The sequence below is a fragment of the Electrophorus electricus genome, chromosome 21, assembly GCF_041902795.1.
Source record: "Electrophorus electricus isolate QZ-2024a chromosome 21, ASM4190279v1, whole genome shotgun sequence".
Taxonomy (NCBI): domain Eukaryota; kingdom Metazoa; phylum Chordata; class Actinopteri; order Gymnotiformes; family Gymnotidae; genus Electrophorus; species Electrophorus electricus.
In genome coordinates, this window is record NC_137517.1 from 4,644,280 (window position 1) to 4,664,376 (window position 20,097).

At 43.5% G+C, this 20,097-nt stretch overlaps 2 protein-coding genes across 2 annotated transcripts in view; both read left to right on the forward strand.

Annotated features, from left to right (window-relative positions):
- Window positions 1–2,244, forward strand: part of hoxc3a (homeobox C3a) — a 65,357-nt gene extending 63,113 nt beyond the window's left edge. The window contains exon 4 of the mRNA XM_081704860.1: window positions 475–2,244. Within this exon, the coding sequence (XP_081560986.1) occupies window positions 475–1,091 (617 nt within the window). The 3' untranslated portion in view covers window positions 1,092–2,244. The remainder of the gene's footprint in view (window positions 1–474) is intronic.
- Window positions 1,127–17,781, forward strand: hoxc1a (homeobox C1a). Its single transcript, XM_081704861.1, has 3 exons — window positions 1,127–1,353; window positions 11,431–11,975; window positions 17,402–17,781. The coding sequence occupies exons 1-3, from the start codon at window positions 1,127–1,129 to the stop codon at window positions 17,779–17,781; spliced, it is 1,152 nt and encodes a 383-aa protein (XP_081560987.1).
- Window positions 17,782–20,097: the final 2,316 nt, after the last annotated feature.

Here is a 20,097-nt window from a genome sequence, read left to right on the forward strand (position 1 = left end):
AATGGCAAAATCCAGTCATAGGAAGGGTTCATCTTGTGAGGAAAACACTGACCGATTTGTATCCAAAATCTGTAGAATATGAAGCTGAATCACCAACAGAACTAAATGTAAACTTATGTCCCTTTTACACTAAATGACTTTCACCGAGAATTCATTCTTTGTTGGGATATTCATGAGTGGTTTGTGACTGGAAAGGTGCATTGGTGGAAGTGTTCTGATTTACTTAAAAGCATGGTACAGATATCGTACATTCAACTTTTGTGTGCGTGATATATTAACATGTGCTCCCCGCAAAACATGTGTCCTCCTCACAAACAAGTTTTAAGGAGCAGTTGGCGACCTAAAATCAGAAGATGACTGAGACTGTCCGAGGGGATTTAGGCACACTTCCATGGGGGGTTAAGAACACATACTAATTCGACAGCCCTCAGACAGGATGTATTTTTAGCACTCCGTCTCTCTGTGTTTTCCCAGGTGCATCGGCGTGCAGGAGCAGCGAAGCCTGCTCTCCAGAGGGAGTGAGGAAGAATGACAGCGGCCCTGGCAGGAAGCGGGGGCGCGCCGCGTTCACCTCCTCTCAGCTCCTGGAGCTGGAGAAGGAGTTCCACTACAGCGCCTACCTGTGTCGCCCACGGCGCCTCGAGATGGCCTCTCTGTTGAAGCTCACTGACCGGCAGATCAAGATCTGGTTCCAGAACCGCCGCATGAAGTATAAGAAGGACCACAAGGGCAAGGCAACGGCGTGGCCAGCGCACACCTGTCAGGGCGCGGGTATGGTGGGCATGCCAGCGTCCTCGGTGCCGGGCGGGGGCCTGGCAGATGTGGCGGCCTCGCACAACCTCCAGTACTTTGGGCAGCCGGTCTCCGTGGTGACCCGCGCTCACAGCGGTTACAGCGAGGCTGCCTACAGGGACTGGCTCCTGCTGGCGAAGTCAGCGCCGCCGGTTACCGGCTCCACTCTGGACGTCGGCGCCACCCCTCGGCCCGTGCCCAGGCCTAACGACTCACCCCTGGCCTCACTCCCGGAGCTCTGCCCACACCAGCAGGACGAAAGTGGTCTCTTGGCCCCTCCAGCACTTGCGTACCTGTGACCGCTTCCCCCTGGAGCCAATGCACCGGCCTGACCATGGCCGAGCGCTCCTCCAGCTCCAATAGCTCCCTCGCTGCCCACACCCCTGCCACACTCCTGCCACACCCCTGCCACACTCCTGCCAAGCGACACTCTCCAGCTGCCAGCACTCCGAGGACGGGCGGGATTTGTTGCCCTCGGTTGCTGATTTACAGGCAGAATGTTGACTTAGAGCAGCCTTTCAGAGCCAAGTTCACTTTCATGAGCGAGACGCCAGAGGAGAAGTACATGTTATCAGCCAGTGTGCAGCAAAGCTGGGAGGGTTTCCTTTGTGGATAAACTACAGCAGACTGTGAAGAGCACTGAGATTTATTGCACATGGACGTCAGCCCACTTCTAAGAGTTTATCTACTGGGCACAGAAAATACCGTGTGTAAAAACAAAAAAAACAAAAAACAAAACAAAAAAAACCCCACAAGTATCTTTCTGTCATTAGCAAGTATGTCTTTTTTTACTTTAATGCAAAATGAGCAAAGATAATCCATTATCTCAGGCATGGCAAAACCATATTTACACACTTAAAAACAAATTGTGGACTTCATCATTTAAAATGTTTCACCTTTAAAACTGAATTGATTCATTTCAATATTTTGCCTTGTAGACTGCTACATAAATGTTCCTACATGAGATTACTTTGCAGAAGTTCAGTCAACAATAACGGCACCACTAAATACCCTGGAATACTTATTTGTGTATGCAAAGGCACAAAGCTGCAATGTCCAGGGCTTTTTCACTACTCTGGGGGAAGAATGCACATATTTTGCAGGTGTCCCCTATGCTGTAATAACTTGACGGTAATGAGGCAGGAACATGCTAATGCGTTCAGGTCACACGAACGTTGTCATTACGTAAGACCGCAGCTATTAAAGATGTTTATTCAACATCACTGTATTCCGTGACTAATAGTGAATCTGAACAGGAACTACCTCAAGTGCCTCAAGTCTTCAGTACAGGTTCAAATTCAGGCTGTCTTTGTCTTCACATACATGAAAAGACAGGAAGGAAGTTTTAATTCCGATTTTAAATAGAAAAAAACAACAACATTGTTTTCATATATGTGCGTTTCTGTGTTCCTTATTCAATCCATGTAACTGAATAAATGCATGTAGCACAAACCAGAGGTGTTACTCCGCTCATTGTAATCCTGGAGTAATCCTCCAAAACAATCCTTGTTGCAGCTCCGCAGTGATGTCACCTGCACAAACGGAGCTCGTGTGTTTGCTCTAAGGTGACTTTGGCTATTTTCTTTTTTTCTTTTTTTGCATTTAGCCGTGGCGGCGTGTTTTGTATTTTGTACGACGACCCATAAGTACACACTCACACCCCTATCCTACCCCACCTCCCCCTCCTCCTCCTCCTCCTCCTCCCGCTCTCCCGACATTAATCATCCAGACAAGTCTCCCTCTCCCTCTGTAACGGTACAGGCGCAGGAGTGACGAACCCGCTGGGCGTCATCGCTGCCGGGGTGCTGCTCGCACCCCACCCCACCCCCACCCCCACCCCCCACCCCCTCCGCCGACTACTCTTCAGTGAGCGAAGTGGAGCACAACAAGATAAGACTTGTTCGGTTGGGGTTTTGTTTGTACCACACACCCCCCCCCCTCCACCCGCCCCAAACAAACGCTCTATCTTCACATCGCAAAACATTTTGACTTCAACAGCGATGTTAAGTCTCGACAGGACAACGTCTGCGGAAGTGGTGCTGTGACGTGTGAGCAATAGCTCATTTTGATTAATTATGTTTAATTAAGGTGTCATTCTGAGTCATTTTTATAAACTAAGCAAGAAATAGCAAAAATCTCCCATTTCGAGAATTTTGCCTTCAGTTCCATTTTAAACGAGCCGATAAATCATTTTTGATTTAGTCCTAATTGACCTCAGTAATTTATATCAATCTGGTCAATATGATATGTAAATTATTCCAAAATCCTCAGCTACATGGGGCAGCCAATTATCTCCTAAAGCGTTGTAAATAATAGTAATTGAATAAAACCCTGTGCTGATAGCAGACGCAACTGTCTCATTTAATACTCTTCTAAAAGAAATTACCAAAAAAATTGCCAATTTCTTTAGTCTCTGGTCTGGTGCCCGCTAGAGACTAGAGCATTGATGCACATGTCCCCGCTGTATCTGTGACTTACCATCCATCACCAGGCAGAAGCGTTCGTTATGCAAAGTAGGAGTTGGCCTCCCCGTGGCCCCTTCGTGCAACTAAAAGGAGTGCACGCTCTATTGAGGAGTGCACACTCCACTGAGAAGTGTACACTTCACTGATTGCTAGGCTGTACTGAAACCAAAACATATTTACATATTTCTTTTATGCATTGAATTCTGATGTGCAAAAGAGCTTTATTTAAGAAACAACATGTCCCAGGGAGCACTGGGACACGTCAGACTTCGACCATACCCTTGGAAACGAGGAAAACTGGGCACTGGAAGGCTGCGTTCTTTGCAAAATGCACGGGTAAAGCAGCCAGCTTCCCTGCCAAACAGCTGTGCAGCGACAGCAGGCCCGGTCCATATCCAAGAGCCTGCAGCCGCGACTGGGAAGTCCACGCTATGAACCAAAGAAGGTCAGGCCCTAATGCAGACATATCACCGCATCGGCTAAGGTCTCGGCTAAGAGAGCCGCATAACAGGTCCACTACATTCTTGAATCCATCATTTAATTCAGGGCGTAATTAATTAACGGAAAATAGGCAGTGGACAGAGAGGAATCCCTCCACAAGCACCTAGGGACAATACTTGAGTGGAGATAGACTTTCAAAGAAAGGAAGAGAAGGGGGGAAATAGATGGAAGCCACATTGGATTCTTTACATTCCTGTGTGCGCTGGCTGACCGGCGGTGATTTATAGGCACATTAAGAAGCATTACATGAGCTCTGGCCAAAGATCAGAGAGGAGGAGCACCATCGAGCCCATTCCAGGCCGCTCACTGAATAAAACACCTATTTTTAGACATTTAAAAACTACAGAGGCTAAACGCCACTAAACCCCTGCAGCACACAGAGGGCTCTGGCGTGCCTGCACGATGATACGGAGCCGCGTTCTTAATTCTGCAAGTGCATGTGGGAAAATCAAATTATTGCATTTCCTCAGCCTACACCATACTTTCAGATTTATTAATGGCACTGAGAACTATCAATGTATGAATTCTTAAGATATTGTTGTTGTGATTAATATGATCTATGATTTCATTGCAAATAATAACTCATGTTATTCTAAAAACAGTGGGAAAAGGATTTTTTTCTCTGCGCGTGCAGGGAAACATACTAACGCAATATCTGTATATTAGGCAAAGTGTTTTGCAAGAAAAAACAGAAAACACACAAACCCTTCATATTGCACACAAAACCTACATGCAAAGACCCTGATCCAAGCCCCTCCATAAACAGACACAATTATAACACTATATCAATATCAATTCTCCATGAAGGAATAATCGTTACCGCTCTCCTATCTGGTTATTGATATCAAGCAATTACACGCACACACCTATTCATTTTAGAAAATTGGTTATTGGTTTCTTTTCAGCCATATCCTAAGTCACTTCCTTTTAATCTAAAGGTCAGCTCTGCTGCGGTTTCGATTTTTATCTCGAGTAACTACTTCACCATTTGCTTTATTTTGATTTCTTATTTACAGCTTTGAAATGCAATACAAGCAAAGCCAATTACCATGCCAGCACAAATCCTCCTGGACAGTAAACAGTAAACATAGGAGTAAACTGCATGTCTGCATGTCCTAATCTACAGGGCAGAGACTTTAGTTTGCTAAAAAACATGTACAAGACACTTAGGCAAGAGCTAGTGGGGTTTTGAGATTTGTTGTTTTTTTTTGGTGAAATGGCTTCTTCCACATTCCTGCACCGAACGACCCACAGGACACCATCCATACATCACATTCCAGATTTAGTTAGTAATCCCACAATCTAGTTAAGGATCTGGAAATTAAATCTAATCAATTCATTCTACGGTCAATTAGCATAACAGATGGTCCACGGGGCATTAAAATTCACGTTTTGTCCTCAGATATCTCATGGCTGACTACAATTTTGAAAATTGGAGGATAAAATGTAATGAATTATAATGAAATATAATAAAGAGTACCAATTACACAAAGTGGGGATCAACCCATGTGACCAAGACTATCCAGTTTAAATTACTATTAAGTCTCATCTATCCCTTTGTTCTTGCACTACTAACTGTACAGGAACAGAGTCATGGTATTCTTCCTAAAGTGTTCATCAATAGTAATCCAAGGGGTTTCATTAACTTGCACAAACATGGATTGTGCTTGCTGCTCCAATAATCATAAACAAGGTGCCTACTGTGCGTGCGTGCGACCTTTGGCAAATCCAGTCCATTCTTTTCCATTAACATTCTCAGCTTTACTATTTCTTGATTTCTCTGTCTTTCTTCCCATTCTCTCTGTCCATCCTCACCCCCTCTCTCTCTCTTACTCTCGCCAGCACTCAGATCAGCTTTGGTGCTTGTTGCTTAGACGACTGTTAAGTATCAATTCCCAGTGTCACCTTTATGAGTTTTATTTATTTGTCCGCTTGCTGGTGTGGAACGCGGCGCAAGCATCACTCAGGTAGATAGGTTATAACTCACCTGCAAGCACTCATCAATCTCCACAATTTGACTTCCTGCATCACGTACAACTGTTACCGTCATATTAAAGCACTGCATTATAAAGATCAATGACTTTTTAAATGCGCTGCAGTTAAAGGTGATTGCTGATGATGAACTAGGAGGTGTACCGACGACGGTCGCCTAGATGAGGAGAGTCTAGTCTATTATAGCCCTCCATTTCTACAACGGCTGCTGATACAGCAATAATATTTACTCTGTTGCTGCGCATGCGTCAAATTGCGCCGATCATCCGTCATGTGATCAATACGGCAGAATATACAAAACTATTTTAAATGAAAGTCGATGAAAATCGTTAGCACCGCACGCCCGATTTACCGCCAGGCCACCTCTGTAAGCGAAGCACAGCGAACGCGAGCGGATGGAGGAAAAAAATTTAATAAATAATAAAAAGAAATTTTCCACAAGCATACTTTTGCTCTCGAGTGCGCGCAAGAGGCATATGGCGGCACAACGACAAGAGCGCCGCTTCCCAGCGCATGTTTAACCCCGCTAATGTCCCGCAGTAAGGCGCTCCGGAAGCGCAGCTTCGAGTGTGCCTGACATGACGGATGGCCCGCTGTCACCGTGCTCGGGCTGCAGCCCCGCTGAGCTCGAGCAGGAAGTGAGGACTCCAAGCGTTCGTATCCTTAGAACAGTGGCGGCGCGTGAGGTGCAGGGTTCTGCCGCAGAGCGAGCGCTCCGGAGTCGTCTCCGCATCAGCGCGCGCACTGATCGCTCGAGGAGAACGCAAGACTCGGCGTTGTGTCTGCGTGCGAAACCACTCTGTTGCATCACAGCAACAGCATTTTGTAGATAATCATTCTCGAGTAATAAAATAAAATTTAAATATCCAGTTTACGTTATTCGCAATTTGGAGTGCATAAAGAGAACTCCTGCTTGAAACAAATGACTGAGTCTCTTGATGTGACCGGGAAACCTCCGATCATTCAGTTTGTGTTGTATGAGACATCAGTCTTAATCTACGGGAGGAGAAATCACCGGCATGTGCTGAAACAAAACTCCAGCTTTGGGACAACTCCCATCATTTAGTGCTGTTGATGCTATCAGTATGGCACTTCGATGGCTATGGAGACTTATCTTCTTTCACTCTCTGCTGCTCTCTCTCTCTCTCTCTCTCTCTCTCTCTCTCTCTCTTTGTGGGCTGATATTCCCTAGGCTTCCTCTCACAGGCAGCCACGTAAAACCCGCCCCCTCCCCCACGTCTCCCGTGATGAAGGAAGGGACGGGCATGGGTGCATAGATTGCCAGGTCTTAACCAATCATCTGCAACAGGCCCCACACTGCATTACCGCCGGTGACCTTCCCGCCGGTGGTGACAGTCATCTGTCAGCGGTGCCTCCCTGCCACCCCTCCCTATACTCTGAGAGGGTGGATAATTAGGTCCGGCGGGTTGGCGGGGGTTAAACCGAGGCCGCACAGCCTCGCCAGCCACACTGGTTCCCTGTCGACGCTGTCCAGGGGGAGGCATCTGTGGGAGTCGGCAACACAATCCGGACTGTGCGTCAGCGATGCGATCAGGACCTCATGAGATGCTCAGCAGGGACGGCTCTGTCGACAAAAGTGCGGCATCCGAAATGCCGCGAAACCTGATCCCATGCTTTCATCGCCTTCGCCGCACCCAGAGAGGCACAAACACCCATAATCATAGGCCACCAGCGTTGGGGGGGTGTGCTTAGAGGGGGGGCAGGCCGGTGCCTTTGAACCGCCATAGTGGAGAGGCATGGCGCTCCAGTTATGCTACCAGCATGATAATGGCATCTGGCAGCGCATGAGTAGAGGTGGCTTGGACGAGGCACGCCTCGTGGTGCCTGGTCTCCTTCCAGGCGCGAAAGCAGAACAGCTGAACATCGTTTCACCTCATTCGGAACATGAGCCCGGGCTATTCCCCGTCATCTGTCTGGGCAGATCTGTGTGCTGAAGGGGATACAAGCTGTTTAGTGCCCGTCTGCAAACCCTTCTATATGCTGGTAGGACCGAGTCCAGCACTCCACCTCCTCTGTCATCCCACTCCACCCACTGCTGCTGTGAAGAGTGGGCACTCCCGGGCCTGCAGTTAGCAGACGAGTCAGAGCAGCACTGATCTGTGGCCACTTTTTGGCTGTGACCTCACACTCTGCGCAGCTGGGTTCTACAAGTGAGAGCTGATCCTAGCTCAGGTAGCTATGTTCTCCAACAGCCTCACAGTTTATGCTAATCAAACATATGGCACTGAGATGAACCAATAACCCCAGGTCCCGCTGCCTTTTTACAAAACTTAAGAGTTGAGCAACATTAAAATGCAGTCAAAATCCCTTGCAAATTGGGCTGAGAGCTTAGTTAGGCTGATCTGGACTATAAGTAAAAAGGTAGTGTCATAAAAGCAGCAATACACACCTGTTTTTTTCACCTTCCAGCCAAGCACTTCTGCCCCCACATCCCTGTATTGCCCCCATCCCCTCCCCCCCCCACTCTGCTGAAAGCCATTACAGAAATACAATTTCTAATGCCTTCACACAGGTCCCTGCGATCGACTGCAAACAAATTTATATTCAGCCCGTAAACAGAGAGCCGCAGAGATTTATTTATTGAGCGGGGAGGAGAGAAACAAGCTAGCGTGTGAACCCTGGGTAACCCCACAGCTGACACGAAGATGGATAAGTGTACCATGCAAATGTAGGGAGGGATGGCATATATTGCACTCAGTCATTCAGCGCTTCTCTGCCTGTAGAATTCCATTAACTCGACCAGCTGCGACAGTATCTCCAGGCTTGTATGAGCACCACTATACATTGCTGATTATTTCCAATTGTTTTTTAATCACTCCCTAGCAATAGTAAAATCCTTTATTGGGCCTATAAGTGGAGGACTGGTCCTGCACTCGGTGTGGCAGTTTATGTGGAGCACTTACAGGTTACAAGCGGTGGCAATCTATCCAATGAAAATGGATGCTGTTATAAGCATTCTGTCTTAGTTTTTTTCTGTTATGGACAGTCTTCATTGGTATTGCTATTATTGCTGTTATTTTTACTGACAATAAACAGAATGCATTTCATTGATGTCTCTGGAGATTAATTGTACACTGCTACTGCAAAATATAAAATAATGTCTTCTCAGTGTGTGTGGGATATTCGTGTGCGCATGTGTGTGTGTGTGTGTGTGTGTGTGTGTGTGTGTGTGTGTGTGTGTGTGTGTGTGCGTCTGTGTGTGTGTGTGTGCGTGTGTCACAAAGTGAGAGAGGGAGGGAGAAATAGAGGGGAGAAGTGAGAGAATTTTTATTTATTTATTTATTGCTGAAGGGCTACATACGTTATTAAGCTGATAGCCATCTGATTGTAGAGACTAGTGGACTATGTGGAGTGAACCAAATTAGAAGATTAAGAATCCCCATTTCAGACTTAATGTATGGAGAAAGATTCCCACCTCGACAGAAACCAATCTCTAGAGTTCTCTGGTTTGTGTCTGTATTGATACAGTTTTTGACATCAGATGAGAAAAAAATACATTATAATAGTCGATATGAAGAATTAGAGAGAGAGAGAGAGAGAGAGAGAGAGAGAGAGAGAGAGAGAGAGAAGGAGAGTATGAGCAAGAAAGTATATGAGAGAGAAAGATTTTCAAAATACAGATATTAACATGCATTCACTCTTAGTTTTCTGGTATTTATTTTGTGAAACACTATTGTAATAATACCAGCCAATATTTCTAATAAAATTTGAACACTGGCTTATTCATTTCAGGTTATTTCAATAGTTTAAACAAGGCATGGATTTCTTTCCCTGAAATGGGCCACTTCATATATGTACGTACAACGCCAAGGCAGCCTAATCGCAATTTTTTACTCTGGTGAAAATAACCGCCGTGTATAGATATCTTTTTCATGGATTTCTCTTTCTGCATTAAAATTCACGGGCGTGTCTGGGGCCGTCTATCGGTGAGGAAATGTTATTGGGCGATTTCTGCCAATTCTGTAGACATGTCAATATTATTTTCCCTTGTTACATATCGTTAACTAAAACTGAATTACATTATTATAAGAGAAGAGTTACATAAAGACAGACGATGTTTCCTGTTTTGCTTGTATGTTGCATTTTCGTTAAGAACTGTTGCAATAAAGACCAGTCTTTAGCACATTTTTGTAAGCAGCTTTCATTTTGTTTTAGGCTAAAGCTAGCTTGCAGTTTCATAAATCTGTTTAAAATATTTTATATGCAACGCTTTCTTCTGATACTGGAGGCAGCTGCTAATTATCATTTGACCGGCGAATGACCTCAGAACGACAGTTGTTTAGACCCCACATCATAAGTCACTGAGTCCGTCATCCGAAGTCCTTCTCTTTCAGTTTAATATAAATGCAACTGCCATTTTGGGTTCCATAATAACTGTTATTAAGTGGGCCTTGTATTTTAAGGTATCATGAATTTACAATTGTGTGTGTGTGTGTGTGTGTGTGTGTGTGTGTGTGTGTGTGTGTGTGTGTGTGTGTGTATGTGTTTGTGTGTGTTTATTTGAAATTCTAGACGAGAGAGTAGAAGAGCACAGGATACTTATAAATTAGGTTTAAAAAACAGAGGTCGAGAGAGCATTGTATTGTTGCTAACTCTGGAATTCCTCAAGGGATTTGAGTGTGTTCCCTTAAAAAGGGAATATTAATTTAACATTACTGTTAATTTAATTGACTTTATCATATATACTTCGTGTTTGCTGACTGGTGGGAAACTATTAATTAAAAATCAAATCAAATACAATAAATAAATAAATAAAACCAGTAGTTTAAAAGTGTACTCTTGAGTATTGATATTTAGAGACTGATACAGTTGAATATTGAAATATTTAACAGCATGTTACTGAAGGATAGAATATTTTGGTATATTAAAAACGTCCAAATAAAATTTGAACACAGGCTTATTCATTAGGTTTGGCCTATTGTGATAAATAGAGAAGTGCACACAGACACACACAGAGATAATATTAAACAAAATTGCGGAGAAAAACAAACATTAAAATTAGCCATTGTTTTTTTCATGAGCTATTGACCCATGCTAAAGACTTTAATCCCTGTCATGAATTCATCTGACGTCATCTTAGCTCACAGCTGCTCAACAGAAATACCCGCGTGTATTTGTCTATTTTTATATTCGTTATTTTTTTTATTTTAGGCCTACAGAGAGAGAGAGAGAGAGAGAGAGAGAGAGAGAGAGAGAGAGAGAGAGAGAATTATATTGGTTTATATATACATTTATATACATAAATACAGTATTACAGCCTTAAAAATGTACAATGTACATAGGTTACCTAACTGTATTTTAATACTGAAATAACAGCATTAGCCTACACCACTCATACTCATGCATTAGGCCAAGAACGCATTTGCTTTTTAGTATCATTTTTGAAACGGTCAAAAGTATATAAAAGTCCCAAAGTCATAAAGACATTATTTACAGGTTTAATGAGTCCTCTAAACTTGCTTGCTTTGAATAGTAAATGCACATTCAGATAAGGGAGATGTCCGGCTATTGGCCAAGAGTTAGAGGGCACGTCATCCCCATCTATCACAGATCGAATGTTTCTGCAAGGCATGTCTATCCAGGGTCGGTGCCGGGATCCATAAGCACGGTGAGTGGCGTCTACGTGACCGTCTGTGGATCGGGTTACTGTCGGTTCTAGGCTTGGCCAGACGGAACTTACACAAGAGGATGTTGCCATGAATTCTTATCAAGGGTTTATGTGTGATGGAGAATTAGCCACACGGTTCACAACAGCCAACTGTGCAACCGAGGCCAGGTATCGGGAGCGAGCAGACAATGCCGAAGTCCGATTCAAATTAGAAGAGCATTTGTTGGCGGAATTTCCCCAGTGTCGCCTTCCGACTTTTCCCGGCACTAACGCCGGTGCGGGCACAAAACGCTCTCTGGACCCTGTGAACGCGGACTCGACCAGCCACCCCTTCCCCCAAAATCAGGACTTCTACAGACCTAGTCGACCCCAAGACCCCTCCTTCGTATGCACGCGTGAACAGAGTCCTCCCGGAGTGGAGTACCCAAACTCCTCAAACACTCTAAGAAGTCTGCCTTCAAACGATGTCCCAAGAAATCATCACGCATTTATGGACAACAACCCCAAACGTGACGTCCCTAATAAATTACGCGACACCGTCCAATGCGGGAAAACGTTCGACTGGATGAAGGTGAAAAGAAACCATCGTCGCGCGGGTAAGTTGGAAAGTTCTGGAACTTTTAATGGCAGCTGCGGACCTTCACAGCAGGGTGATGAATTTGCCAGGTTAACTTAATGAGGATTTCAGCATTCGCGCCTAATACGAATTCATGGTTTCCCAGGTAGCCTAGACATATTTATTGTAATCAGAGTTTTCTACGCACGTTTAATTTAGTTTAAAATCTCTGCTATATTAAATCTGATGCTTGTTTGATTCAAACGACTTAGAATAATTAACCTTAAATAATGTAAAATGCTTCCAACAGTCCTTCACACACACAAAAAAAAATTCCTTTAAAACTAAATACTTTTAGTAATAGCTATTTCTATAATGTCAGAAATCAAGGCAACTTAGATAAAACTATATTTTCTAGAATATTTTCATATAAACAAATGCCCATGTCAACTCTGCCAAAAAGTCAACTAAGCAATCCAAACTCTAGAAAAGTGATGAGTGCTAGTTTACCAAAGGCCAAGCTTGAGGGCTACAGACTTGGCACGTGTCTGAAGCAACCAACTCATCATTGCTTTACAGATTAGGCTACCCATCAGCAAAACAGAGCGATGAAAACTTCAATGGTAAAGTTTAACATCAAAAAAAGAAACAAAAACTACCAAACACGGTGATGTATTACCTACTTACACCCTTGAATGGGCTCGCAAAGAAGCTATGAAAAATCATCAGCCAGAGTTGCCCTGTTTTTACATGACCACATTCCATAGCATATCCCTCTTGAACTGTGAAGAGCCTGTTTCAGGGAGTCCAGCTCCCCCTAGCTCCCTGTTTATTTAGAGCCAAACATAATCCAGATGAACTTTACAAATGCAAGTCCTTCATGCAGACCACTGCTAATGATCATGTTTATGTGTTAAATATTGTAGGGAAAAGGAAGTTCTTTCATATAGACAGCTGCCGAAATACAACTGTAGCCCTTAGTGTAGAAAAATAAGAGTCTTCTATAGTAAGTTTGCAATACACAGCGTCTTCCCATAAAATGTCACGTTCAATGATGCTTGACCCGTATTATGTCAAAAGCATTTTATGTTTGTTGTGAGAGCAGTGTTAACCTGGGAATCCTTCACAGCTCGGACTATAAATCATAAAATCCGGTAATAACCATTAGGCTGAGATAAGTTTCTATTTGAGATGTCCTCTCTTTTCAGATCAGTAATATGGCACACACATGGTGTGCATGCAGCCATGTGGAGGTGCCCCCCAGACCACACTGATGATGTAAGAAAATTCCCAGGCATATCCATGATAGGAAAGGTCTTCGTAGGGAGGCGTTGCCTTGAGAGTGTCAGGCGGCTGTGGTGTGGAGGACTGGATAAGGAATCCCACCAGTCTGGAGGACGGGATAGGGAATCCCACCTGGCTGGAGCATGGGATAGGGAATCCCACTGGTCCAGATGGGGGCAAGGCCAGGAGCTCTCTACTCATTTAAGTACGCTCCGGTGCATGCTCGCTGCTGGTGCGGCTCCTGTCCAGCAGTCCCACGGGAGCTGCAAAAGCGCTGAGATTCCAAAATGTCTCTGCAGGAGCTAGACAGCGTTGCTCATGTCTGGTCTTCTTACAGCAATCATGCACACCTGTCAGCAGCAAACTACTGGGGTTAGCTACGGACAGATCTTTCGCATAAGGGTTAATAGGGAAACCTTGTAAGGAACAACATTTTATAGGCATTCCATGAGTAGAGTAAAAAAAAAAAAAAAAGGTATTTTCTCTCCTTGCGGCTGATTGGTCCTTGTGAACATATCCAATTAGAATGGGCCATGGAAACAGAACGTTACCGTAGCATGTATGAGTTTGCAATACTGTTCCAACGTGCCTCACGCCCAGGGCTATCACTGTTCACTGTTTGTTTTAGGAGACATTGGCCTCACACAGCATCTTGTAAAGGTCTGGCAGGCCTCACAGGTACAGTTTAGCTGCACATCACATGGCAGGAAGGATCTTCCCATTGGCAACTGCGTTATAACGCGGCGTTCTTAAGTACCTATTACCAAAACAACCCCTCATTAGTGAATGAGCTTTAAGGGCAGTCACCCTCGATGCGAATAAACTCCAAGATAGACGATCAATATCAGCTTTGAGACGGACTGCGGGTTATTTGTCTTGGTGGGTGATGCCGGAGGATCTGCTGCTCTCAACATGCATAAAAGCCCGTAACAGCTATAGGTGTAACTGAATCTCCAAGCATTCTGTATGTATTCCCACTGCGACATTCTTCAATTATGCCCTGACAGCACCTGAATTACTGTGGGCTGGAAGCCCAGATGACTGAGGCAATCTGTATCGATCTTTTCCCCATTTCTTCTCCTCTCACTCACTGTTAGTGGTCTTGGCCATCCCCCTGGCTGGCTGGCTGGCTGGCTGGCTGGTTGGCCTTCTCCAAGTGGTTCCTTCCAAGTCATTCCTCAAATATTTAGTTTGATTCCTTTATGCCTTTTAGCTACTGCCAATTCTATTATCCAAGACCTCATTTATCAGTGTTCATATATACATTTTTTCTTTTCAGATGGAAATTCCTTAATTACCTTGTATTTGCCTGCAAATGCACTGTTTGTTAGAATGTCTCTGAATATTAGAGGTGACTTCGAATCCACTTTACCTCATCCATCTTGATATTTAGACAGTTTGACTTGTTTTTGCTAGTGATATGAGAAGAGCTCTTAAAACAGTGTCAAGAGCTATTACAGACAAGGCCATTTCTCTACAGAGTTATCTTACAGAGACTTTCACAAATGAGATGAGATGTGTGTGTATGGGTGCGTGTATGGGTGGAGAGTGTGTGTGTGTGTGTGTGTGTGTGTGTGTGTGTGTGCGTGTGTGTGTGGGTGTGTGGTGTGGGTGTGTGTGTGGGTGGGGGGGTGTGTGTGGGTGTGTGTGTGTGTGTGTGTGTGTGTGTGTGTGTGGGTGTGTGTGTGTGTGTGTGTGTGTGTGGGTGGGTGTGTGTGGGGGTGTGTGTGTGTGTGGGTGTGTGTGTGGGTGTGTGTGGGTGGGGGTGGGGGTGTCTGTGTGTGTGTGGGGGGGGGGGGGTCTTAATTCCTAAAGGTGACTGAGGCTAGAGCCCATTCCATTAACAGTGAGTTAAGTCATATCTTGATCAGTCATGCAAATGAGCAGTGACAGTAAATACCAGATTGCCGGCACATCGTAGGGGATTTCCCAGGCTTGGTGCAGTTTCATCACCATCAAATGACTGAAGATGTTTCCCAAGCTCTAGTATTTCTTCACATCCATCTTAAACTTTTATCAGCCCACATCAGCTATGACCATCTGATAATATGAGTGTGGCATTGTTGTTAGGGAACTCAGCCTTTAATCTTAATAGAAAACAAGATAGGCAGGCTATATCAGAACCATAATAATTTGCACATGAAAATGTACATTACACACCCACACACAAAGTCAGCAGGCAGTTCAGAGGTTAGCGCGAAAGCAGATCCTTTACTCGGGTCCTGAGCGAGGTGTGTGCAAGCTGGTTTTGCTTCAGGGCAGAAACCTCTGGGCATAATCACCCTGCAGAACATGTGTCGTGAAGGAATGTGTGGCTAATAAAGAAAGCACGCCCACAGCTGGGCTGCCGCGGCGTAGAAAACAGGGCATGTTCGGGTGCAACCCAACTGTTTATGCCAGCCATGTGCTCCAAGCATGGTTGCCCGCATCACCGCCCCATCAAGGATTTCTTCCCATGCTACTATTAAGCTGCTCTTAATTTACCTAAAAAAACAGAAGTGTCAGCTCACTGTCTAATTCAATAACAGCAATAACAACAGTAATAACAATAACAGTCAATAACTGCCATCCGTACACAGAAAGCAATCTTATGACCTCTTTCCTCACGCTGTCATAGCCAGTTGCACTGCTGTGGACACGTGGTGATGGATGGTGACCCTGCCTCCTGGTTCGGCCCTGGCCTCCCATGTGCCACGGCCATCTACCCATTAGGTTCAGGAATAGGGTGAATGGCCACACTTCACCTCGTGCAGGCTCACACGCTCATCCACTCTTCACCTCGTGCAGGCTCACACGCTCATCCACTCTTCACCTCGTGCAGGCTCACACGCTCATCCACTCTTCACCTCGTGCAGGCTCACACGCTCATCCACTCTTCACCTCGTGCAGGCTCACACGCTCATCCACTCTTCACCTCGTGCAGGCTCACACGCTCATCCACTCTTCACCTCGTGCAGGCTCACACGCTCATCCACTCTTCACCTCGTGCAGGTTCACATGCTCATCCACTTTTCACCTCGTGCAGGCTCACATGCTCATCCACTCTTCACCTCGTGCAGGCTCACACACTCATCCACTCTTCACCTCGTGCAGGCTCACACGCTCATCCACTCTTCACCTCGTGCAGGCTCATACGCTCATCCACTCTTCAGCTCACGCAGGGTCACACGTTCACCACACATGAAAAATGACATTCACAGCCGCTATATGTCCACCACTTATACAGGGAAAATATATGTGATGGACAGACTTCAAAGATACCAGCAGGCACTCCTGTACAACTTCTCCAGTATGTTTCTGAATTGCAAAAGGACTGTCCCCGTAAAATGTAGAACAACTCCATGAAGAAATGCCAGAATGTGGGTTTGACATGTAGGCTACAGATGCAAATGCTACAAGAGATACGATTACTTGTTATTCTTTCTCTCTTTTTCAGCCTGTTCTTGGTTAACACAACCGATAAATAAATAATACCAGCGATGCAACTGGTTCAACAGCGTAAAGAAGCTGTATATTCCACTTAGATAAATCTATTTATAGTGGACTTCCCCACAAAGATTTTTCAAATGAAGTAACTGAGGTAATAACGTATATAATAACGTTTAGAATCATTCACTGCATCAGTCCAACAGTATTCCATGAATGCGAGTCTTTTCCGCAAAAACGTAACAAAGAAAGATTTTTGCGTTAGTTTAACAAAGACTGTAAAAAGATTACAAGTAATTGAAGTTATATTGAATAGTTGGATAATCTCAGTTATTTGTGTTACAGAAAGAAAAAAAACGGAATTTGTATCACACATTGTAAACATTTTAATTATTCATTAATATATCGCAAAGTGTAAACTATTATTTGCCAAATCAAATGCTGGATAACTGTTTTCGTATAATTCCAAAAAAGAAAACTATAGCTAATTTGTGAAATATATTTGATATCCACCATAAGGCTGTGTGACGTTTTGATCTTCAATTATAGAGACCGCAAACTGTTTTAATTCAAATTACATTTCGGTGCCATATGTTCGGGTGAGGCAACTCCTACCCTAATTATTTTGTAAATAAACTAAATACGGATGGCAAAAATGTAATAAATTATAATTTAAGACTGATTATCACAGTAGGCCTAAGTAAGCTAACCATCCGTCTGGACAAAACTGATATTTTTCTTGCGTTGTCTTCACAGCTAAGACACAACTAATTTGCGGACGGAGCTTCACTGAGTCGGGAGGAGTAGACGGTGGACGCGACCGACACGAGCACACCTTTAACGGACCTCACACTGCCGGCGGAGTCACGCGAACCAACTTTAGCACCAGACAACTCATAGAACTGGAAAAAGAATTTCATTATAACAAGTACTTGACTCGGGCGAGACGTGTGGAGATAGCGGGCTCCTTGCAGCTAAGCGAAACACAGGTGAAGATTTGGTTCCAAAACAGGAGAATGAAACAGAAGAAAATGCAGCGGGCAGGCCTCGTGCCAGGACCTGTGGCCAAGCCTGAGTTAAATGAAAGTTTACTATCAAACAAATCGGACGCGTTTCGGTCGCCAGAGAATACCTAGGACTTTAACTGAGTTGGTGAAATTGTTACGCCTACCTGCGTTTTATTTTCCACCAAAGCCGGTATTTTTTTAAAATGGGGTAAATCCTGAATAGTCTCGAAGATTGTTGAGTTAATTAAATATAATAAATAAATAAACAATCAGAATATAAGAACTGTTTAGTATAATGAACGAAAAACCTCACCTGGTGTCCTTGTTTACCTGTTGAAGCTTCAGAAAATTTTTGCACATATAAATGCACTTTACAATTCGCAATTTAATTATATTTATTCGTATGCATTCTATTTATTCATTATGCTTTATTTGGTCTTATTTGGATTTTTCAACTTTTCTTGCTATTGCAACTTCATCTTAGAATGTGCGTTCTAAACCCTTAGAAAATGAGCCCTTTGATCGTCTTGTTCGATAATCAGGATTTAATAATCATGGCAATCAACCGAAGAGGTGAAGATAGTTTTCAGGCTTTAGGAAAGTTATTCATAAAGCTAAATCTAAAGGAACTGTGAGACACGCCAAATAAAGCAACGAGATTAAATCAGTCACGTTTTACAATTTTACGTTATACAACATATGCTGATGAATGCTCACTCTGTGGTGAGCACCTTAGGTTATCCATTCTCTACGGGTTTGCCATTTATCCACAGAGTGCTTTAAAAATGAACAATAGTTTTACAACATGCAGGCATTTTAACACGGATTATATGCAGGGAGAGAAAAGCACCTTGCCGCACGCACGCCCGCGCGTGGGCACACACACACACACAAACGCCAGGTTATGTCCGTTGTGGTCTTTGCCGAGGCCTACATGTTGTATGTGTCATGATCACGCTGCTAGTGCTTTTATCTGCAAATAAAAGGCGCTGCAAGATGATCGGTGCTCCTCGTCTTTCTAAATAATGGCTAAAAGCTGTCAACGTACTAAGTGCCTCCACTTAGCCGAGTATTTTCGGCAATTTATCGCTAGAACAGTTTAAATCGAGTGCCATGAGTGGAGCCTTCTCCGAAACCAACTTTTCATTTTGAAGACATCAATGCACCTATTTGTGGTTCCGGAGGGATTAAGAGTGTTCGTAATAGAATAGCAGAAAGGGAGACTTTCATCCGCGCGCCCTTGTCCCTGACAAAACTGCTGCACGTAAAAATAAAACACATTTTAAACTGTGCTATTGGACTGACTGGTATAAGGCATAGCTGCACATTTTAAACTGTGCTATTGGACTGACTGGTATAACACATAGCTGCACATTTTAAACTGTGCTATTGGACTGACTGGTATAACACATAGCTGCACATTTTAAACTGTGTTATTGGACTGACTGGTATAAGGCATAGCTGCACATTTTAAACTGTGCTATTGGACTGACTGGTATAACACATAACTGCACATCCAATGCCATATTTTACATTTGACGTAGTCATAGACTTTGAGCTGTCATGACTTGAATGCTGCGAATACCACAGTTTTTTACTACGTTTCCTCTTATGTCTGTGATAGTAGATTAGGGCTGAAATAATTGCTAGAATTATCCTATAGCTGGATGTATCATCATGATTTATGGCTAATAGATTTATTGACAGGGAGATTAAGTATATTGATTTCTGATTGATTTGAATTTAGGGGGGAATAGTCGCAGCATTTTTTTAAAGAAGGGCGCGTCTTGTAGAGTAAGCTACTGCTTAAACATGAAATTCGAATATAAAATCGGTATAAAATGAATATTGTGAACGATTTAGTGCAGTTTACAGTTTTTGATTTTGAACTAGATTTAATGTGATCTGCTTGATAAAAATTGCCTTTTGTGTATATTTTCTAATTTAAACGAATGTAGCGTTTAATATTGTTTTTATTGTTGTTCTTGATAATAATTATAATGTTGCTGTGATTGTTTTTCGTTTAATACAAACTCCCAAACGAGGCCCTGATATTAAAAAAAATGTTACCGTACAGTTAAGATATATAATGTATTGGATAATAGCCAAACCTGTTAACCAGATTTACTTTATTTTTATTTTTGATATTTGAAAATGTTCTCATTATTCAATTAAGAGGAAACTAAAGCTTTTTGCTGATAGAAAATGCTAAAACAATTCGTGCTCCAAGCCACCACAATACACTTAACAAGCAAACCACTTACAACAAACTACTTGATTGAATTAATTGTGTGCATATTGAAATTGACCGATAAAGCAACAGTTGACCATTCGGCCGTGCGATGTTTTGACAGAGAAAAAAAACTCAGATTTAATTAGCATTTTTATAGAAAAAAAAAGAAGGAAAGGGGAAATTATTGTCTAAATGTGCATATCATTTTCACC